We start from the raw sequence: 24,820 nt of genomic DNA on the forward strand, positions 1-24,820 counted from the left end.
TCCGTACCCACTGTACATCAGTGGGTAACCCTCTCTACCATCTGAGCCACATATCAGACGTTGGGAGTTCATTTGTGTTAATAAGAAGATGTGCCTTCTATCCAAATTAGTTTCAGAGCATCTTTCTGCTTCCAGAAAACAGTGGGACACAAAAACAACACCACAGGGCACCGATCGGCATTTGACAATGTCACAGGTTGGAGTCCAAGTGGAGACATTTATTGCATCTTCTTCCTGATTTCCTGTAATCCCTTTGCTGTCGCTCCAATAAAGCTATATAATTGTTAAACATTTGAATGAAGGTTAGGGCTCCTTTATCATCGTGGTTACAGTAGTAACCATTTGTTTAAACAACCATGGAGAAAATAGGAAAGAAACATTGATTGATTTCCTTCAAGTGAAAAAGAAATGTTGTTTTGAACAAATTATTAACACAGTAAACCCACCTGGCTGGAACAACGTGACTGATGAAAAACTCTGGAGAGTTTTCCGGAGTGAGCATGATGTTTCAGTATTCATGGCAAACGATTTCTGTCCATATTTAATGAATACATGAATAAATAAACGTCTCATAACAGAAATGTCCACTAACCTTTAGACTAAGACCACGCTGTTTATTGACTGTAAAATTATAGCTTAATGATTTCTTTAAAGACATCGTGTCTTTTTGTCCCTGGTGTTAACTTACTCCTTTGGCATCTTTAAAGGCTTTTATGAAATACCATTTCTCACTTTCTACACGGCATGTCGTCAGTGTTACAGAGAAAAACTGATAATGCAACATACTTTATTCATCTGAATCAGGTTTGTTAGAAAGTGTGACTGACTGATGTTTGTAATTGCTCTAAAAGCATGTATTTGCTATGACAATGGAAATATTCAGAAAGACAGTTATAAAGAAATAATGATGCAGTCTTTTAACTCCTGTGTTGTTCAATAAAATACAATGTCAACACAATTCATCTAAATGACCCACAGTAAGGCTGTTCACACAATAAAACAGCGCGGACATAAATCCAAAGATTCATGCTCTTCAACTCTGATTAAATAAATGAGACTAAATTCTTAAATTCGAGTTAAAATCATAAACAACAGTTTAAAAACACATTTTAACTCCATTAGGAACAGATGACATTGTCTGCATTTGTCCTCTGTTATGTTCTGTCAGGTCATGTGACGGGTCGTGACTAAGCGGGGTTTCACTGGAGCAGCTGCTCCATAGTGAACTCTCAGAAGCGCTGATTCGTCTAAACAAAGCGCTGACTCAGACTTTTGTGTTGGCCGCTGACCTTACAGACCTTTTTGTGCGTTACCTTCTGCTGTCCAGATTTGTGCGCTGCGCTCATGTTACGTTTTGTGCAGCTCATTTTCTGCCGTCGTTGCCAGCCTCGCGGTCGGCGCTCTCATTTGCCCTCCATGACTTTTTTGGTTTGCAGTTCACACACAAACCTCCCGTGTGGCCGGGTTTTTCTCACAGGAGCGTCTCCATTGGCTGGTGAGTTTTTGAGTGACAGCTCAACACCCCGGATGTTGTTTGGCGAATACGGACAAAGACATCGGGCATTTACTATCTCCAACTTTGCTGGATTTACTCAAATGAGTTTCATTTTCATTTTACAAACCTCATTTCTTTTCTTGTCCATACTGCTGCGTCCTAAATGTGCTGGTGTTCAGTACCAGACCGGATCCCTCTTCCTATTCAGTTCTAAAAGAAAAAAGTTAATTATTGAGACTATTGTTTTTTCCAAATACATCAAGTGTTGTATTTTTTATTGCAGTCTGTTGAGTCTTGTTATCTTTCATGAAATGTTGTATGGACATTAAGGTAATTTTGTGCCGACATGGCGATATCTGTGGAGAAGAAATATTTTCAAGGATTCAAGCAAGATTCATTTTGATTCTCAGAAATGACACTAACTATAAAATTACTGTCTCAGCCAATGAAGCATCTTCTCTGGGATCAGTGCGCTGATGAGGATGGAGTGGTGATGGCAGAGACACTTAGTCTTGTCCATAGGAAGGAATGAATCGGCTGTTTTGGTCTCAGGCCACATTTAAAGGCATTTAGTCACTCGTCTGTCACGAGGAGTGTGACAAGATTTTTATTCCTATGAATTTTCAAAATAACATTACATAAAACTTCTTCTCAACACTTTTCTGCTGTATTGCTGGTATGATTTGCATTTCCTACTCATGTTGTGTAAGTTAAAGTTAAACATCTGCGACATCCTCCCACGTTGCTGTTCACTCTGCTTCCTACAGGCTGTAATTATTGAACACCTCAGCCTATACAGAACCAGCATGTTTGCCAATGTGCAGGAAATTAGAGGTGTTGTTACTGTGCTGGAATTTCAGTGCAAATATCACTGGGAAAAAAAAGAAAAGCAAAATGTACAGTAGTTGATTTAAAATTCACTTTGAGTAGCGCTTTCTATTGATGGTGTGTTTCACTGCTGACATTCAATCAGGTGCAGCGTGTAGAGGTTTCACTTTGAAACGGGGAGAGCAATAAACATTAAAAACACCTACAGTTTATTTGTATTTTCATTTCTGCTTTCATACAGACGAAATCTGAGTGACAGTTACCAGATATTTATAGTTTTTTCAACCTTAAGTTATAATTATAATAAAATTAATATTAACTGTGATTATATAATAGATGAAAATGATGAATGTCAAAACAAAAGTGTTTGTTTGCAGTGAGTGCCAATCAGCTGACAAATTACATACTAACTACAAACTGGTGTTTGATTTTGGGAAAATAAAAGTTTGTTGGTGCAAAAATGTTGCAAACGTTGACAGGAAGTCATAAATTCTGTTGACGAGGAGTATAAATTGCTAATAAAAGGTAAATTTCCAGTTTAGAAAAATACTCAACATGAACATGTGTAAACCTACGCTACAGCAAAAAAAATCAAATCAAAGTTATTCATGTTTTGAACTTCCTCAACATTACACCAGCAGACACGACATAATGAAAACAGCTTCAATCAGAAAAAAATACCCTTTTTAGATTTTGAGGTCCATTTGATGGCGATTTCCATATTTTCCTTGAATTCACAGTAATTCACACGAAGTGCAGACGGAAATGTGATGAACGTGTGTGTGTGTGTGTGTGTGGTGCTCATGAATACGATCAATACTTACACTTTATTCATCTTTTAGGAATCCAGTAAAATCGGAAGGTTTGTGTCAGAACTGCAAACCAGAATTTGTTTACAAGTTGTAAATTTTACCTTTCCAATTACATTTTTTTTTTTTTTGAAGATAACTTTTATTCTCTCTCAAATTCTTATTTCTGATATTTAAGAACTTTTGTTTGAATGTTATGACCCAAATCTGATTCCATCCAGAGGGAAACACATCATGTCTCACAAGAAGCCAACAAAAGTATCATGTGACTTTTGGCACAATCGTTATATAATCAACGTTTCTTCACCTTTTTATATCTGCCATTTCCAAACGATAATATTGTTTCTGAGTTTTATCTCATTTGAGTATTTCTCCTGCGTCTTCTTCTCCCTTTCACTTGAATCTCTTTTTCTCTTCTTCTCTATGTTAATGTCTCTGGCATGTTTCCTGTATTCTCAAAGTATTCTGCTCCGTGTTCAGGATCTGCATCCCAACGTTGTGAATAACCCACGGAAAAAGGATTAACAGCGATAAAGAAAAGTCATATTAATGAGATCTTCAAATAAATTCCATTGAACTTTGAATAAAGTTGATCTGGATCTGTGGGCTCACTGGTGTTACTGATCTTTAAAATTTAACAGTCACAATTTTAAAATATATTTTAAAAATGGCCACTACAGACCCTCAAGGTCCATGTTGTCATTCACGGTATACATACTCACAAAACTGTCATTGAATCCCTTTGTATTGTATTTTCTTCTCTTCGAATAAAGCAGGTGACTCCAGCGATTTTAATATAAACTGGTATGAAATCATGAGATAAAGGGAAAAACTCCTGACTGGACTCATCGTGTGGTTTTCTTCACAGATCTGCAGGAAGTCAAGTGATGTCATCAATCGGATTTCTCACTTCAAAATAAAAGATTCTTGTTCTGTGGTAACAACAGTGACAGGACATCAACATTTTCATGATATATCTAATTATAGGTATTTGTTTTTTTAAGGTCATTTATATCATATTTGATAGTTATATAAATACATAAGGCGAGGGAGACGAGGCTGGGTGCTGTGAGGACTGGAGAGGCTGAGGAAGCTTCCCAGCATCCTGCCAGTCAACGTTCAACCCTTCACACATACAGCTTCAGGAGATAATCAACAAGACACAGAAGTTTCACCTCGAAGGAAAGTTTTATGAAGATAGTTCCAACTCATTGCTGTAAACTGCAAACTCCTTCTCCGCCCGGTCACAGGATTCATGTGAAAGTGTATCGAGTACTTTGTGTGAATCCAAACCAGAAACTGTGGATCAACAGTACCGAAGACAAACACTCAGCAGCTGGTCCGGACGGAGTTCCAGCGCAGCGCAGCTGGCTGCTGTGTTCGATAACACGTCCGACTCCTCTCTTTTTATGTAAGTCATCCCCTCCTGCATCAAGACTTCCATTACTCCTTCCTGTTCCCAGACTCACAACTAAACATGGAGAAGCAGCGTTCAGTTTCTAGGCTCCACATATCTGGAACAAACTCCCAGAAAGCTGCAGGTCTGCTGAGACTCTCAGATCCTTTAAATCAGGACTGAAGACTTTTCTGGTTGCCGTCGTTCACTGAAGCAGATCCGAAGACGTCTTAAACTGCACTGTGACTTGGATCATCTTTTTAGCTTGCTTAATGTTTTAATGACTGTCTTTAATGTTTTAATCACTTGATCTTAATTGTTTTTAAATGTCCTTTTCTTTTGCTTGATGCTTTGATGCTTTTAATGGATTCATGTGAAGCACTTTGAATTGCCTTGTTGTTGAAATGTTGTTGAAATTACAAATAAACTTGCTTGCGTTACTGCTTCACTGTCAAAAAAAAGTTGAACTTTGCACACACTTTGCATCAGCAAACGCTTTGAGAAGCACGTTCAAGAACCTCTATGAATAATCAGATCCACAGACGATGCCCCTCCCACAACCCTCCACACGGTCCTCCCCCTCCTGGAGAAGACAACTGTTAAACTTTCAATACCACATCTCCTCCAAACACGACAATAAGTTCACTGACCGACAACTCAGTTCAAGTCTGTGCAGGACCTAAGAATCACAAACTTATGAGATATTTATATATTTATAAATGTATATTGTATTATGCACCCACATGCTGCTTCTTCAGTACTACAATTGTTTCTGCACTTCTCTGCCAGCCATTAAGAACAAAAGGAAGCAGACAGCCGCTGAGATCCAGCAGCAGTTGACCAGTCACGAGACGAAGCCTGAGAGCGTCTGATGCTGCTGCTGCTGCTGCCAACCCGAATTTAACCTGAATTTAACCTGAACTTAACCTGAACTTAACCTGAATTTAACCTAAACTTAACCTGAATTTAACCTGAACTTAACCTGAACTTAACCTGAATTTAACCTGAACTTAATCTGAATTTAACCTGAACTTAATCTGAATTTAACCTGAACTTAAACCTAAATTTAACCTGAACTTTAACCTAAATTTAACCTGAGATTTAACCCGAATTTAACCCAAACTTTAACCTGAATTTAACCCGAATTTAAACCTGAACTTAAACCTAAACTTAAACTTAAACCAAACTTAACCTAAACTAAACCCGAATTCAACCCGAACTTTAACCTGAACTTAACCTGAACTTAACCCAAAATTTAACCCGAACTTAGCCTAAAATTTAACCCGAACTTTAACCTAAACTTAACCTGAACTTAACTTAAACTAAACCCAAAATTTAACCCGAACTTTAACCTAAACTTAACCTGAACTTAACTTAAACTAAACCCAAAATTTAACCCGAACTTTAACCTAAACTTAACCTGAACTTTAACCTGAACTCAACCTCACTGGAACCTTAAACCAAGTCTTCAAATTTTCAGACTATTTTCATGCTAAAATGTTGACTCAGGTTACAGGTACTCAATTTCTGTCCATAAAAGGGAGACTGGTCCCCACAATGTGACTGTGCATGCAGATTTATGACACACACACACACACACACACACACACACACACACACACACACACACACACACACACACACACACACACACACACACACACACACACACACACACCTGATCAAAGATCTCATCACATTGTTAAATGATGGACAGATACATATTCTGTCTGAGTCAACATCAGCTCCACACATCACATCACAAACTGAGCCAACAATAAACGTGGGTGAGAGATGAGATTCAAATGATGAGTCACAGTGGAGGAGCAGAGGGACTCATGAGTTATTTACGTGGACTGAAACAAGGCACTGAGTGGCAGGAAGAGACCATAACGGATGATGGACATTCATCACTTTTCAAGTGAGCTCAAAGACAAAAGTCCCACTGATCAAGTTAGTTCACATTTCAAGAACAAAATATGTCATGACGTGTTATGAGACCTGTCCCAACAAACCTCCCTCTGCAGTCCTGACTGGTCTATACGTTTCTGTCTGCAGGAACTCAAAGTTCAATAGTGCTATATCATTTTCCTTTAAGCCTTAAAAAAATGCATACTTTGAGACAATATAACACCCTTTAATTCATTCATATTTGTCTGGACAGATTTAACATGGAAATACAAGGGACTGTTTATAAAAGTAGATGTAGCATCCAGGTCTTAAGTGTCTTCAGCTGCAATACCAGCGAGTGCCACTAGAGGTCGGCTCCAAAAAGCCTCCGGCTCCATAGACTCCCATTCAACTTCTCTCATCAAATCCAAAGTGAATAAAATGTGTCCATCAGTTATCTCGGTGTTGTTAGCTAAAGTCACTCCTTCTTATTAGTTTTCTGGAGGTCCATCTGAAAATAATCCCTCATTCATTAGAAAAGAAGATTCAAGAAGACCTGTTTTTGGGGGCGTGTCTGTTTGATTGACAGGCCTGTGGTGCAGTCAGGTTACAGCTATCGGTGGGCGGGACGTAGTATCATCAGGTTTCCAATCAGATCTACCGCTGGCTCCTCCCCTAGCTCGTCCAAATATGGTCACTTCCTGCTCCAAACCGCTCCGAACTATCAAGATGGTGACGGACAGAATCTGAACTGGAGGATTCAAGCAAAAGCTCCACCAAAAGCCAGAAGAGACTCCAGTTCTGGTTTGTACAATTTAACGTTTTTAGTGTTAACATTTCACACCTTTTGCTTTTTTTGTCTCAAAATTGTTTATTTTTTCTGATGGAAGCTGATTCTTTAAAGGGTCAGTCCAACAAAGTATGAATCACATTTTCTCACTGACAGTTATAGTTGTATCAATCCTCAAATAGATAGGCAGCAAACTCAGTGACATATTTAAAAACTCTATAAACAAAACCAAAACTGTACCAAACTATTAGGAACCATTAGATGTAGAATATGAAAGCAAAAGTGTTTTGTTTTGTTGAAGTGTACCAGCCCTTTAAAAGCAGCAGTGAAACTCATACATGTCTTCAATCAGTAAAACGGTGACATCACACGTACACTTTCATGCATCCTTTATTCCATTATAAGCATTAAAACATCCATTGTGCTGCCTTCTTGCAACAACCACCACATGTATGATGTACGTTTCACAGCATATTTAAGGCTTATTTCATTGGTTTTCTTTTACACACTACGAGCTGATTCTACTTCTTCATCTGCCTTTTGTTTGCATATTGTGATTCCAGTGTTTAAATCAATGAGACGAGTCTGCCCTGCGTAAAGGGCTAATATGTACAGAGAAGATATAGAAGTAGATCATTATTGTACAAACCGGTTTGAGAGACGGTGGAAATCTATCAACAGTTAGACTGGAAAAACCTCGTAAAAATGTCAGTATCAAAACAATAACCGGGTCTAAAGCGGGTTCTCGGTTTCTTTTAAAAAACAGGAACTATAGGGGAGAAATACTAGAGATGATGATTGAGGGGATTTTCATCCAAAAACATCAGCTATGATCAGAAAACACGAACAACCAACTGACAAATCACTTCACAGCAATACACAGATCCATCGATCATTACAAGCTGCTATGCAAATATCCCCCAACACAACACTTCTCCGAACACGTCCAGCCTTCACTTCACTCCACATGGTTTCACTCAGTGATTCATTACCTTCATTGTTTTTGTGTTTTACTTCATTTTGCAGTTCAAAAACATTCAAATACAATTGAAACAAGCTGAAATGTCCAAAGCTACGAGAAGTCCGGTAGAGGAGGAGTCGGCTCCTCCTGCAGACGACGGGGCCGGTAGAGGAGGAGTCGGCTCCTCCTGCAGACGACGGGGCCGGTAGAGGAGGAGTCGGCTCCTCCTGCAGATGACGGGGCCGGTAGAGGAGGAGTCGGCTCCTCCTGCAGACGACGGGGCCGGTAGAGGAGGAGTCGACTCCTCCTGCAGACGACAGGGCCGGTAGAGGAGTCGACTCCTCCTGCAGACGACAGGGCCGGTAGAGGAGGAGTCGACTCCTCCTGCAGACGACAGGGCCGGTAGAGGAGTCGACTCCTCCTGCAGACAGGAACACACTGAAGGTGGTCGACTGTGGTCCGGCTGGATTTGGTTTTAGTACCTTGGTGTCATTTCAGCGTTCCCCTCAAAGTGCCTGGCTTTCACAGTGATTGACTGATTGATTCCTCCGATCAATAGCAGCACTCATCAGTTCCCCCGAAGACCACGAGAGCCTCGTCGTCGTCAACAGGAAACGTCTGGGTGAAATGTGTACGAACATAAGGCTTCATATTGTTAGTGTGAAAAAACAACAACTGATAAAACAAATACACACCCAGCAGATTCTCCTGGAATTCTCACACACACACACACACACACACACACACACACACACACACACACACACACACACACACACGGCGGAGGTCAGGTTTCAGTGTCCAACGGTGGTGATTCTCATGACAACATGATCTGTAGTGAAATAAAGTCCTGATACCTGCCGCTCTCGCTCCTGTTCAGGTAACGGTCGGGAGGTTCACCGCCGCGCTGCTTTGTGCCGACGCAGCGGAGAATTTAGTTACGCGTGTAAACAAAGTGACAACGCTGATTCCACTGCGCTTTATCACGGTTTCCACGACGACTGGCAGGTCTGTCCAGATGTGTTTGAATTCTGCAACACGGGCTGATAAAAAAATCTATTTCTTTAATCAGGTTCAAGTCAGGTAACTAAACTCTGCATACAGATGATCCAGCCGCCACAATCTATTCCAATAAACAATTAGGGTTCACGCTTAATTGATCTCCGCCTGTCATTTGGACAATTATTGTAAACAGGCAAAACTGAACGCATCAGGATGAGTTATTTCTCTCCAAGAGTGATGTGGTTTTTTTTGCCAATAATCAAGATGTCTTGTAATTAGCTCGATTTCTCGATGGAGTTTGGTGTGATGTTCTCCCTGAGAGAGAGCAGCACGCATCAGGACGGCAAAGATCACCGGTACAAACGGCCAGATGTGGCTTACAGCTTCCAAACACACCAGGAAAAAGTTCTACCCGCAAATAAAGGACAACAAAAACAAAACATGGAATGCCAATAAGAAAAAAGAAAATCAACATGTAAATATCTAAAATGAAAAACAAAAATCATTACCTGAAAATACCTGCACATTCAAAGTGCAATCAACCCTGAATGGGAACTTAAAATTACAGAAAAAGTAAAAAACTTCAACAACTTCTTGAGGTGCAAAATTGATACTTCTATACCTTTTATAAAAGAATACAAAAATCCACATCGCAAAGACTCAGTCAGAAGAAGAGCCGGGACGAAGAGAGGAACCGGGGGAGGACGAAGACAGCGAGAGACATGGGACGGGTGAGACGGACAGAGTAAAGAGAGGACGGGAAGCAGGCGGAGAGCTGGAGTGGGAAATGAATCTGGACTGAGCGGCGAGTGCAAACGGCGTCTCGGCCCGGGATCACTGGCGAACCGGGTTCGCGTGGAGGAGCACCACAGAGGTTCTGGCGCCTGCTGGCAAACCCTCCACAACACCGGGACAAAACCACCTCCTCTCCCGGTTCACCACAAACTCCCACCTTGAAGTGGGTTGGAGGACCGGCGGGAGGAGGCGTCCTCGGTGTGGTGAGATGAGCCCGGGCCGACGGGAGGAGGCGGGAGGAGGCGTCCTTGGTGTGATGAGATGAGCCCGGGCCGACCGGAGGAGGCGTCCTCGGTGTGGTGAGATGAGCCCGGGCCGACCGGAGGAGGCGTCCTCTGTGTGGTGAGATGAGCCCGGGCCGACGGGAGGAGGCGTCCTCGGTGTGGTGAGATGAGCCCGGGCCGACGGGAGGAGGCGTCCTCGGTGTGGTGAGATGAGCCCGGGCCGACGGGACGAGCTCCCCTCAGGAGGACGGCAGCTCGAAGGAGATGAACTGCTTCAGTCTCTCCAGGTACTGAGCGTACAGTTCGATGTCGTTGTGGCCGGCTCCCTCCACCCAGAGGGGCTCCACGGCTCGGGGGCAGCGCTCGTACATGGCCAGGCCGTGGGAGAAGTCGATCACCTCGTCCTCCGTGCCGTGGATCACCAGCACCGGGGACGCCACCTTGGACACCTTGTCGATACTGAGGAGGGGAAAGACAGAGAAAGAGGCGGACGATGAATATCAAAGATAAACGTGAAGCCGGAGGGTCAAACCAGAAAAATAAAAAGCTTCTAAACAGCTGCTGGATCGGGCGGCTGACCACGGACACGAAGCTCTGACGTGAAACATGATCACAGCGGGAAACAGCTGGAAATACAGAGCAGGTACGTTTGGGAGTTTCAAGGAAACCCGACCGATTCATCGTTGAACTGGCCAACGTGGTCCGATCACACATATCGTTGTCCAATATCTAAAAACAACCGCAGCAGAGAGCGACGTACCGATAAAGCTGCACATCAACCAACCGTAGGAACTCTATTCTTCTCATTTACACATTTGATCTTCTGACCAACACCGGCTACTGTTGACCGAAGACGATCAGCTGAATGCACAGAGCAGAGAAACGATGGGATGGAGGCAGACGGGCTGCTGATCACAGCAGGAACACGTCGTTAGTTCTTTAGTCTGGTGAAGAATTAATGTAGTTCAGGAGACCTCAGCGAGACTGAAGATGAAGCAGGTGTGTCGCTGTCAAAAAGTCCTGAAAGGTTGAAGATGGTTTAATCATCTCGGTATTCAAGCTGACTCAGCGGTGTTTGCGGGAGCTTTCATGTTGCGTGGCCTCTTACGATGAACACGATGAGTCTGTAGCGCTCACACCGGGCCGGTAGCCGATGTCCATCTCCGGCTCACGAACCTGATGAGATCGAGCAAAGCTGCAGATCCGCTGCTCATCATCGGTCAGAAGCTAATGCAGAAACATCGTTTTGAACTAACTTCATCCCGGATGGAATAAAAGTATTATTGTGTTGACTTCACAGCTGCAGTACACAGACTGACTAACTATTAGTTCGTGGACTAAAGGAAGTTTGTCATCAGGAACACAACATGTGTGTTTGTGAAGAAATTAGAAATGTCATTTCTCCTCGGTGAATAAACACACCTGCAACAAAGATGGAGCCTTCGTGTCCAATAGTGGAAAACAGATGTTGAAGTTGCTACTTGCTCAAGTTGTTGTATGTTTTTATTTCACCCTTTCTTTTTTTGTCCACACCGATGGAGCCGAGAACCTTCCTCGTTCCTGTAACTACGTTTTGTGGGACTTTTTTTGTAGCTCCTACGTCTACCTGGGTACTCTCCCCGTTACCATGGGAACTGCGGTGACACACACAGGAGCACCGACCACCGCCGGGTTTAAACCACAGTCAGCAGGTAAACTACAGCTACGAACGAAGCCTTTAAAAACAGCAGAAAAAAGCTTCAACTGGAGAAACTCAACACTGTGAAATGGACCGACTTCATGAAGTCTGTTCACGTTGGAGGAAACACAACGTGACTTCGATTCAACGAAGACAAACAACAGAGAAACATTTTTACCATGTTTCCTTCTTAGAAAACGGCTTTTGGTTTTAAAAGTACAGGAAGTGTTGAGTTTCTATTGAACTGACAATATAAATGCTAGCGGATCATAACGAGGCTTCAAGTCAATCCGTTCAAACATCTTAAATGTAATTATGACAAATTTCACCGTTGCTTTTGTTTTTATTGTTTCTTTTGAATAAAATACTCTTCAAACAGGGAAAATATGTTCATGAATTTCAACCGCATTAAACTGAAAACTGTATTTCCTCTATTAGAGATAAGTGGCAGGCAATATATTAGCGGTAACATTCAAAACATTAAGTACGGATATGTTGTTACACAAAATAAACCTCATACAATAATAATATACTGAACAGACCAGAACCAGTAGCTGGTTGTAATTCATCTTATTGATATGTTTCAAACCTGCATGTTTTATTAGAAAATTATTTCTATCCATTTCTCAGACCAACTGTATTTAATTTGATTGTTTTATTCTCCAAAGTAACAAAGGAAGAAAGCGTGCCGGTAAATGTGAATGCCGTAAAAAAAAAAAAATATTCGCCGAATATATAACGATAACAAAAATGTATTTTGACAAACACGGGTTAGAAATTGATGATTGATCTATCCTTATTAAAATTAAATTGATTAATCTTAAATAGAACAATATAAAGCTTTTTTGTTTGTTTCATGGTGAGCAGTAATCAATCAAATTAACATTTTCAATAGATATGGTGATAACATTGTTATAGTGAATTCTTTTATGATCATGTAGTGATAATCTGATATCCCAACAGCCCTATGGAGATGTGTGTGTGTGTGTGTGTGTGTGTGTGTGTGTGTGTGTGTGCGTGTGTGTGTGTGTGCTCACCTGGGGAAGGCGTCGAAGCAGTAGGTCTTGCGTGTGTCGGGGAAGGCCACCCTCAGCCCCGACATCAGCGGTGAGTGGAGGATGACAGCAGCACATTCGTAGCGAGCAGCCAGGTCGATGGTGGGCACGGTGCCGATGCTCTGACCGTACAGGATGATGTTCTCCGGTGTCACACCGTACCTGGACAACAACAACAACAGAGGAGACGGATTCAGGCATGAAGGGATTGTTCATACAATAAACTGGCAACATTATATTGTAAAAGCAAACACTAGTACTTCATAGAGATGTAATATAATAATGTAATGATATAAACAATAATATTATAATATAATGATATAAACAATGATATAATAATATAACAATATAAACAATAATATTATAATATAATGATATAAACAATGATATAATAATATAACGATATAAACAATAAAATAATAATATAAACAATTATATAATAATATATATATATATATATATATATATATATATATATATGTGTGTATACACACACACACACACATTTTTTTTCTTTTTATTAGAAAAAAAAATGCCGAAGACTCTTGTGCTGATTACACAACACGGTACGGCAAGAAAGTGGTCGTTACTTCAGCTGAAAGGAAACGAGAGTCTCTGAGGCTCAAACAGCTGAAACGGCCTCCTCAGAGTCACGACATGAGTGGTTCATCAGACCAGTCATCAACCAGCAGTGACGTCATCAACCAGCAGTGACGTCATCAACCAGCAGTGACGTCATCGTTGGTTTGTGAACGTTATGAAGCCTCCAGTTCAGATTCTGTCTGTCACCATCTTGCTAGTTTAGAGCAGGAAGTGACCATATTTGGACGCGCTGGGGGAGGAGTCAGTGGTGGATCTAAATGATACCAACTGCCCACCAATAGGGTTCTTCAAGATATCGCAGCGTTAGTTTACTTTTTTTTTTAATAAATAGTATTATAGTATTGACTCCAGCGCTCACGAAGGAGAGGAATCCGTCAGGAAGTGAAACGGACAAAGTGTTGATATTTATTTGGATCTCCTGGTTGATATAGAATGAGAGTTAATCATCAATTTAACTATTTTGTGGATTGAAAACACTGATATTATTGATTTTAATGTATTTTGACGTTGAAATGTGCTCGTCACTCACATACACTCTCACACACACACACACACACACACACACACACACACACACACACACACACACACACACACACACACACACACACACACACACACACACACACACACACACCTCTGTCTCAGCCAGCATGAAGGTTTCAGCGGTTTCTGCTGCAGCAGCTGCTGTGGGACCGAACAACGAACAACGAACCACACGGGGTCGACCTTTCACCCCCGACACAATGTGCTGGATAAATGTTTGCAAAATGCAATGTTTACTCTGGAAAACATCAACCTGCATAATCAGTTAAAGCATAAACTGAAATAAAAATAGACAAAACTTTAACCATTAAAGCCAGCAGTGAAATGTCCCTTTTAGATTTTCACAAAGTACGGCTGCTTATCTTTGTTTGATTTCAATACGGAGGACACTGATTTCTTGTTTGAATAAAGTTTGCTGGACTTGTCCAGAAGTGACTGCAGCCTCTGTGCTGAGCTGCGTTCAGTGACATCCACATTGTGACCGGCTGAAAGGCTGAAGAGAAAAAAACTAAAATAAAAACTACATGGTTTAATCATAATTTTTTTTTAAAAAGCCGTTCACTGAAATGAAATCAGACATTCTTCTGCCAGAGAGCTTCTACTTCAGCATCATTCAGAACCAGCTCTGTCCTCGCTGGTTCACAGAGGCAGCAGGTACGTGAGCTGGATGACGGCACGGCAGGTCAGTCAGGGAGACGGAGGGACATCCTGGATGTCTCACAACCTGGGGACAAAGTGTAAAGTCAAGCCTTCCTGCTCCTCAGTGTGCAGGATGAGGAGGAGTATGAGGAGGAGGACGAGGAGGAGGACGAGGAGGACGAGGCCAAACAGACATGTTGCCACAACACAGACGGATTAGGCAGCGTTGTAATGGCCGTGATGAAGGACTTGGACCAGAGGTTCTGGTCTGTTGGGTCTCTATGGAAGCGATGCCGTGATGAAGGACTTGGACCAGAGGTTCTGGTCTGTTGGGTCTCTATGGAAGCGATGCCGTGATGAAGGACTTGGACCAGAGGTTCTGGTCTGCTGGGTCTCTATGGAAGCGATGCCGTGATGAAGGACTTGGACCAGAGGTTCTGGTCTGCTGGGTCTCTATGGAAGCGATGCCGTGATGAAGGACTTGGGCCAGAGGTTCTGGTCTGCTGGGTCTCTATGGAAGCGATGCCGTGATGAAGGACTTGGACCAGAGGTTCTGGTCTGCTGGGTCTCTATGGAAGCGATGCCGTGATGAAGGACTTGGACCAGAGGTTCTGGTCTGCTGGGTCTCTATGGAAGCGATGCCGTGATGAAGGACTTGGACCAGAGGTTCTGGTCTGCTGGGTCTCTATGGAAGCGATGCCGTGATGAAGGACTTGGACCAGAGGTTCTGGTCTGTTGGGTCTGTCAGATAACAGCGTGGCTGTGACTAATCTGTCGGCTCAGACGAGTCTTTCCTCTGATTATCTGACCAGTCATCCTGACAGCAGATTATGACCTCACACACCCTGATGGCCAACGTCCCCGCTGGGCGTCAGCTGACCCACAACGCTGGACTTTGGTGCATCTGACAAGCCCGTTGTAAAAGAGTCAGCACGACGTCATCAGATCTGTGTCAGTATAATCAAACTACACTTCTTGAATATAAAACAATTATGAATTTGATAGAGAACACAAATCACTGAAGCAACGAACTCATCTCAAAAGTCAAACCTAATGAATTCTAGTCACCATATAAACTATTGATCTGTTACGTCTTTTTGATAATACGTCCTTCTGTTTACAGTTTCCTGTTTTATTGTCACTCGTGACTTCGTGATTGAATGAACATGAATTAAACAGCATCTAAAGCTCTTAATTAGACAGCTGATGTAGTCCTTGTTTCTATTGTTCTGGAAACATACACAGCTTTTATCATTTTATTTGTAACTTTGCGGCCCGATGGTTCTCTATGTTCAATACATAAGTTTTAAAAAAAAACATTCAAACTAAAATATTTTGTATGTGCAGCATGATTATTATCAAAGGAAGTGATTACATATTTATTCCTTTATCAGGTCGGGCTTACAAAATTAAAAAAAAAAAAAAAAAAAATCAAATTTTTCCGACTCAACTTGCAATTTTATTCTAATTCCCACAATTTTCTGCAATTTTTTTGAAAAGCCACCACAAAATCAAACCTTTCTGATCACAGCAATAACAGAACAACTCGTGGAGGGACTGTATACTTATTATGCTGTTTATTAGAGTACTATAGCAGTGGGCTGCCTGAACACAGTTCAGCTCGTGTTCAGCCTTCAGTCTGCTACCGTCTGAATTGTACCTTATTCAAAGTAATTTCACTCCGACTGTATTAAAAGGCATGAAATGGTGTATCACAATAATGTAAATCAAAGTGGGTGAAGGATATAGTGAGATATGAAAATTGTGTTCTCCAAATAAATTCAATGCAATTTGATGATTTCATAATTTTCACATTATTAAGAATCCTTATCATTAAAAAAAAAACATGTCTGTCTCTCTCTCTCTCTGTCTCTCTCTCGCTGTCTCTCTCTCTGTCTCAGGATTACTCCCTTTGACATTTTCCAGCCTGTCTCTTTGAGCTCATAATCTGTGACAGGAATAATTTTTGGCTGATAGATTTTCTCTCTGGCTCGTTTCAGCAGTAAAGAAGTTGGGAGACTCATTTTCACCTGTCATGAATTTATTTCCTCTGGCAGCGCAGCACATTACACCGACCGTCAGAGACACCGGGCTCAACCGGGCTTATAAAACACCTTTATGGCTGACCGGGTCTAATACGGACCTATAAACGTAATTCAAGACATTCACTTACCGAGAAACACGAAAGCTACGGACAACCCATAATGCAACACTCTCTGCAGAAGACACTTTCAGTTTTAAAAGAATATCTGACTCGAGTCCTTGAATAAAAAACCCACGTGTCTTAAAACATGACATGTCTAACGTGAAGCTGCAACAGAGCTACGAGTTCACGTTTAAAGAAAACTCCACCTCGAAAATAAAGCAGCTTAAAAAGTCCAGGACACGAACCGGGTTGATTAAAGGAAATCATGGCGGGTTGTTGTTTTTACTCTCAGATGAAGTTTAAATCTGGAGATTCACCGAAAATGAAGAGAAACAGAAACACTATGTTTCATGGAAAAACTCGTCCAAACTCTAAAGAGTGGGAAGAGAGAGAGAGAGAGAAAGAGAGAGAGGGAGGGCGAGCAGCGTTTCCATATGTAAACTCAGGCCAGTATAAACAGACTGCGTACCAACTCCATGGAGAAAATCAGGGCCAGCATGCAAGCCTTGAAATAAAAGCCAAGGTCGAACAGTCAAACATGGAAGAGGAAGGATTTGGTTTCCTCAAGTTAAAAATACAACAAATAGTAGTGAGGGTTTAAAAAAAAAAGATGTGAGCAGCGACGGATCAGACGAGCTTCGTAGAGCGATCCCACCGGTTGATGTCGGGGGGCGCTAACGCGTCAAAATCATGTTTCAGAAGCAGAAAGAAAGCTGGAGGTCCTGTGATAAGTAGGTCCTTCATCTCAGTAAACAACGTGTTGCTATTGATTAGGAAACAGCTTCAGGTGCAGTTCAACGGAGAGGTCGAACTGATCTCTGGAGGAAAAACAACAAGCAGCTTTCAAAGAAGACAAAAGAAGCAGCCGACGTCTCTTAACGCACGTTTCTTTCAGCGTTAAATCGCCTGGTTTTGATCAGCGCTGTTCAAACCGCAGCGATGCCGTGCAGCTCGGTCACTGCTTCAATCAGCCGTTTTATCAAAGGCTTTTTAGGAGGGAAGGGACAACCGGAATTACAAATCACTGGTGATTAAGGTGAGTAAAGAGGCCTGTAGGTGAGGGAGTGCCCAGACTGATGCCCGAGGCTTTTGGCTAAATTGCCCGAGGCGAAATTGTGAAGGATGAAAACAACATCCATTTCTAAGACGTGAAGCCCATCGCAAAAAAGATTTTTAAGCAACTCCGTCGTTAACAAAACCCAGCCAGCGGCTCCTCATTACTCCCAGAAGAGAGGAAACAAACACACAAAGAAGCTCTCAGTTTGAACAGCGACGATCATTTGGAGCCTGAGACGCTGCTAAACGTGAAGACGCTGTGGAAAGAGACTTTTCTGTTAATATGCAACCGGAACATCAATTTAGCCCACGATACAGCACGTCTATATTTAGATCGGGTAGTTTGAGATCCAGGAAAGAGAAGGAGTTTTATTAGTTATGCTACATCACACACACACACACACACACACACACACACACACACACACACACACACACACACACACACACACACACACACACACACACACGTTAATGACGATGCTAAACAACAGCAAAAGAAAAGAGAATAAAGAATAAAAGAAGACTTTATTTGATTTACTATATTGCACACTGTAAACCAAACGCTCAAAATAATGAAATAGATTAGGTCGAGAAAACTTAACTGAATTTGAGGGACATTTTCCTGCTTTTAGTCAAAGTAAACCAATTAACTGGAAACTATTTTGTGGATTAAGAAGCAAAACTTCCAAACTTCAAAGCAACACTGAGCATTAAAACATACAATCATACAATGTACTAAATGTGATTAATAAAAACAATGGAAGAAGAGTTTAAGAGGAGACTTCAGGAACTCGGCTATAAAAGCTTTAATGAACCTCCCAAGTGGGTCGAGGATTAAAAGGTGGAAACTGTCATCTGCCCTCCGAAGCAGAAGGGGGCAGTAATGAGCCGGATGTATTGGTTGCCAACTTTTAAAAACAAAACAAGTTCCTCCACACTGTGAACACGTCGGTGTCGTGTTTCAAAGTTTACATCATGAAGTATGTTGTATCTTATTGCGTCATCGATCTCAACTAAGTGTAAATATTTCATCACATTTCTATTTTTCAGTATTTTTGCGTACTTCGGTCATTTGCCAGAAAACTGCTCGGTAACGACGGTCTGCACTCGTGTCAGAGATTCACCGACACGCATCAACTATTAGAACTATTATTTGTTAACCCGTAATCTGGGACTGTCGTAAACACAGAAACCTTTGGACGAGTTGGAGCGTTTCCAACCGAGCGTCTGCTCAGGAGTGTTTGTGTCTAATCCTTTAACTCGGGATCTGACCTGAACAACACGCTCAGTGGATCCGTTTAATAAAGGTTTGTAGACTCATTGAAGTATTTAGCTCATGACAAGCAGAGTTAAACGCTGGATCAGCAGTTCTTCATCTACAGGAGAGATTATTTGTAAAAAAAAAAAAAAATCCTATCAGGATCCTTTTTAGGACGTCAGAGAAAAAAAGATGAGTTTTTCACATCATTTCAGATTTCACTGTTGACTTTTAAAGACACTCCATAGCCTCTCTTCCTCCTGCTTATCTGACCTGATTGTCTCATACCAGCCGTCCCGTTAGTCAGACAGAAAACTGGTATCTGATCCGGAGACGTGTCGTAAAACTGAAGCTGACGAAGCGTTTCCAGTCGGAGCCACCGAGTTACGAACGAGCTGCCGGAGGAGAAAAAGGCTGCAGACTCAGTGACATCTTTTAAATCTCTTCTTAAAACAGACTTCTATCGAAGAGACTGAGCTGATTTTAGTGATCAACTCTTATTTTAATTAGTTTTCATGCTTGTTTTATACGATCATTGTGTTGTTAAAGGCTCGTTACAATTTACTTCTTGTTTTGTTTCAATGGCGTATTTTATGTTCGAAAAGTGCTGTACAAATAAAGTTTATTGTTATTTATTATTATTATTATTATTTGTACGGGGCAGCCGGTGTACAGGGAGCGATGCGCGGGTAGACCGTCGGGTTCGGAAAACGTATTCCAGAGAATATCGGGACAAAGCAGCTCGACCGTTGTTCACAAACTTTCCACTAAACTCCAAACATCTTCTACTCCAGTACACGGATGTTGTGGACATAAAAAAACAACAACAACAACAACAACTGTAGGGTTCAGGGGCATTATGCTGCATTAAAAACATAGGGAACGTGTCTTTAAAGTCCAGTGAAAAAGAAGAACAAAGTCATTTCACAATAATCAGCACATGGAGCCTACTGATCATTGTAAGAACCATCTTGATCTATCCAAGTCTTTCCAGCTGCTCTATACAACAGAGCCCTGAAGGCAAAGTGTAAAAACACTACAGAACCAAATTCTTGTTTGAGGCCATAGATTTAATGATTCTGCATAAAATGATATTGAATTAACATAAATCTCATCCTGAGGCGCTTCGCTTCCTCCAGAAAGTCTGGTGATCACCAGTGTGATGCGTGGGCAGGTACGACCCCGGAGGGGTTCAAGGAACTATGAAATGCTCCGTTATTATGACGGTATGTGGGAAGAGATGCTCTTAGTTTCTATCTGTCAAACCGACCATTAATCTCAGGAATATTCAGAATGAGATATCTATGGATCTGCTTGACTTTATATGCAGTAATAATCAGCCTTTAGCCAACAAATTAATATGACGACAACAACAGGAGGAGACTCGCACTCTTCTATTATTAAATCTGTATTAACTTCACAAGTGTGAAATCATTGAAGGTGATGTGCTCCAACCCAACAGAGACCATGTGACGAGTATTAGACCAATTCCTTATCTGCAATGTCAAACATAAGCAGACATGAGTGCATCCCGGCATTGAATTCATGTTCACGGTCACACAGCTGATACAAATTAAGGGGGAACAATTCAAGTAAATATTTCAACCCGTTCAGTTCACTGGTCACAGTTCAAGGCACGTCTGGATTGTTCGGGTTATTTCAAATCGGCTCTCGGTGCAGAATAAAAATTAAAATAGCTATTAGGAAAGAAAGAAAGAAAAAAAAAAGCATTGCGCAAATAACCCAAAGAAACATCCAGCAGAGGCCTGAAAACAAACTGTGTGGAAGCACCGAGCAATACTTGCAATATGAATGATTTCAGAAAACATCACCCCGGTGTGACTGAACAGAGAGCAGCTTCAAGGGAAATAAAAAGCCGTTTCACTGGTCAGCATCACCTGTGAGCAGCTTTCTGTCCTTATGTCTTCAATGTGACCAATTTTACTCAAAAATAATAAAGCTGTGTTCTTTCTTTGCATTTTTAATACAGATTTGACGATGAAAAGTTTGTATGTTTGTTTGCCAGCTACTTTAAAAGCACAATCGCACTGAACGAAACCAAAATCAAACCGTGATATGACGCAGATCGTACGAACAGGTAACGCCCATTAAAATGACACCGCCAAATGGCATGCTGGGTAAACAAGCTCGCTGGCCAGGTAACAAAACAGTCTGTCAACAGCCTGGAGACACAAAACTAGATTTAGCGTCTCAGGGTTGAACAACTCCGTCCCTTTACGTCCCTTTACGTCCCTTTACGTCCCTTTATGTCCATATCTGCCCAGACTGACTAGACACTTCATGTGCTGCATCCTTGCATGAATTCACAGGCTTTCCTCATGAAGCTCCTTCTGTCAGACCACCAGACGGTGCATCTGGTCCCTCTCCTCACCCCAAATGCATGAGGCATTTCCCAGCATGCATTAGTTCTTCCTTGGTACGTTTTAAAACAAGACCATTAATGGGAAATGACTGAAAACCGTAAGCATCCAAGATGGAACAATATATAAATTAAAACACGACTCGCATCAAGAGTCAAATTCAACTGTTACCTCGAGTTGTTTGAATGTGAACAGTCAACACTTCAAAACATGAATTATTTAACACTTACGGAGTTCATCACACTGTGAAGGTTTTAGACAGAAATGACTACAAAATCAAAAAAATTACAAAACTATACTAAACTACTATATCCAGAGAGACTATATGTATGAATACATTATGGTGCATGAATACTTTGCTTGCGTTAGCAGTGAGAAGCTAACCGATGTTTATATCACGTTCCTACATTGTTCACTTTTGAATCAGAGCCCCATTTTAAGTATCGTTATGTCTTCGTTGAAATGTTCAAAAACCGCATGTTTCAACAAAAGTAAATATCATTTCTGCCCATCACTTAGATCTAATGCATTTGCTATGTTTTTTAATAGTTATGAAGAAACAACTGAGGCATGCTGGGAAACGATAATACGGCAACAAAGCTGCAGAGTAAACACGGGGAGTAGCGTCGAATCGTGCTTTTCAACACCCAGCGAAAGAACACCCAAATATGAATACCGCCAAAACGTCCGTGAACATAAACTCTAGTTTAACTTGGAAAATAAAATCCCCAAAATCAAAGTCTTCCACTCTGTTTTATGAACTAGTCCAGTGCAGAAATCTGCCGTGTACCCATGTACTTCTCTAAAAATACATTCCCACCTGCTTGTCCTTTATGTAACATTAGGATATGAAATCTAACAAGAATTTAACTTGATATAAGCAGCATTGTGTGCTTCTATATCCCCAAGAGATAAATCAATAAAAGTATATGATTAAATCTCAAAACACGGTCTGAAACCGATCCTCCATCTCATCCAGCAGCACTGGAAATGGTGTTGCTGTTAGCTGAGTCAGCGGCCGCGTTTCTACGCATCAACATCCTGAAGGTGTTCGTCGCTCGCCGCTCACGGACGACAGGCTCGTCCACGGCCGCCTTATTATTCTCCGTGTGCACGATATTAAACATTTGACTTTTGTCTCTAATGCTCACGAACACTTTGAGCTGATGTAAACAGATGTTTACAGATGAGGCCTTGACTGTGTCTGTGAATGAAAGTGAAAGGAGGGCAAACTAAATACTCGCATATTCTCAAATTCAAGTGTGTTTTTTATTTATTTGTGAGATTCAGGTGAACTCCTGAAGCTAATTTACAACGACAAATTTAGCGTTACGCAAATGCAAGATTTAATAAGTTAATAGAAATCATTGCGGGACAGACTTCAGGAAATCAGAGCAGCAACACACGAGGACACGTGACACGGGGACACGAGGACAGGTAAGAAGCTGCGTTGTCTTCGTTACTGTTGATGTCCAACACATGAAACACTAAACCAGCGCTTTTAGTTGACACACTCAACCTGTGCAACGACCCTTCCTAAAGAAGTCCTTCTGTCTAAGGAGCCCGGTGGGTGAAGATCCTGGAGGTTGACGTCAGTCATGTTTGGTGCATTTCAGTGGACGATGTGCTGAAACTCACTTGTTCCTCAGGACCTGCCAGGCCGCCTCGATGTCCGCGTACAGGTTCTTCTCGGACGGCTTGCCGGTGCTGACTCCGTAGCCCGAGTAGTCGTAGGAGAACACGTTGCAGTTGATCCTGGAGCCGAGGCCGATGTAGAAGCTGCACATCTGGCCCAGGTCCACGGCGTTACCGTGGGAGAACAGCAGCGTGTACCGGCTGTTCGGGGCGCAGCGCACGAACATGCAGCCCACCCGGTTCCCGCGGCTGCTCCGGGTGGTGAACACCTCCACGGCGTCCAGCTCGCGCTGGGAGTACTGCCAGTCCGCACGTTCGTTCAAATGTAAGCTCGTGACGCCGTCCGGGTCGGCGTGCACCGAGTAGGTGGGCTCCGGGGGGAGGAACGCCAGCTTGGCCGCGATGCGGCTCGGACAGGGCGGACAGCAGAAGAGCCAGCACAGTTCACCGATAGAAAACCCATTCATCCTGGGGCCTGGTTCGGGCATGGGGACGCGGGCTTACCCGGTGCACGGACGTCCTACCGGAACGAACCGAACTCAGCTGTCTTCCTGCTTCAGATCCGCTTGACCACGAACAGACGGTGATCGACGACCGGGTCGGACCGGACCGGACCGGGTCGGACGGTGATCGAGGACCGGGTCGGACCGGGTCGGACGGTGATCGAGGACCGGGTCGGACCGGGTCAGACGGTGATCGAGAACCGGGTCGGACGGTGATCGAGGACCGGGTCGGACCGGGTCAGACGGTGATCGAGGACCGGGTCGGACCGGGTCGGACGGTGATCGGCTCTGCAGCTAACGCGCTAGCTGTGCGGCAGACATGAAGCTAACAACCAAATCCAACACTTCACGTGAATTACAGGCAAAACTAAAACGCCACATTTACGCTCGTGTTATTTCACAGCCCGACGCAGCGCCGCCGTCGGTCCCGAAGCAACAGATCCGCCCTTGAAGCACATCACTTGCTGCTCGTCAGGGTTTGTTGCTGCTGCACTGTGAAGAAGAGGGCAGCCATTTCTCCTGGAGGAGACAAGCCGGTCTTCCGGTACAACCGGATGTCCGGTTTGGCTTTTGTCTCGTTTGTTTAGTGTTTTTCTTGTCAATTTATTTTAGTCATGATTCTTTGTTCATTCTACATTAGGTCAGTTCCTTTACGCACAGATGTCTTTTTTCTTTTTTTTTTTAAATAGGTGACAACCCTTCAGTTATATTTAGTTTCTTAACTTCCTCTGTAACTTCTTTGACATCATTTTTGAAAATGTCCCACATTGTTCTCGTTTTGGTAGAATGCAATGTTTAGAAATATCTGACAAATCATTGTGCTATTTCTGACCTTTCTTTAAGAATAGGTCACCAGTTCTGTCTTTTATTTTGAATATACAAGCTTCCACTGTCACAATAGTTTTGCTTTGCTTGATCGAACACCCTTTTCATTTGTCCCACATCAGGTGGTCCTTGTCTTTCCTGAGATTAGATTTATTTGGTCAGGTTATTTATTTCTTTTTTTAAACTTGATTTCTTTAAATGCTCTTCCTGAAGTCTCTTCAGTTTACTAACCAAGTTACAACCCCGTTTCCCCAAAAAGTTGGGACGCTGTGTAAAATGTAAATAAAAGCACGATAGGATGA

General features: G+C 42.3%; 1 protein-coding gene across 1 annotated transcript; it reads right to left on the bottom strand.

Moving 5' to 3' along the window:
• Nucleotides 1-7,580: 7,580 nt before the first annotated feature.
• Nucleotides 7,581-24,229, bottom strand: abhd17c (abhydrolase domain containing 17C, depalmitoylase). The gene is made up of 3 exons (XM_069172892.1): nucleotides 23,194-24,229; nucleotides 12,906-13,085; nucleotides 7,581-10,649 (listed from the first exon to the last, which is right to left on the bottom strand). Exons 1-3 carry the CDS (start codon nucleotides 23,676-23,678, stop codon nucleotides 10,430-10,432), a joined length of 885 nt encoding a protein of 294 aa, XP_069028993.1. The 5' UTR covers nucleotides 23,679-24,229; the 3' UTR covers nucleotides 7,581-10,429.
• Between the last annotated feature and the right edge of the window lie 591 nt (nucleotides 24,230-24,820).

This window comes from Embiotoca jacksoni, unplaced genomic scaffold (genome assembly GCF_022577435.1).
Source record: "Embiotoca jacksoni isolate LCO1_2020_lvr unplaced genomic scaffold, fEmbJac1.0.p SCAF_56, whole genome shotgun sequence".
In the NCBI taxonomy this organism is placed as follows: domain Eukaryota; kingdom Metazoa; phylum Chordata; class Actinopteri; family Embiotocidae; genus Embiotoca; species Embiotoca jacksoni.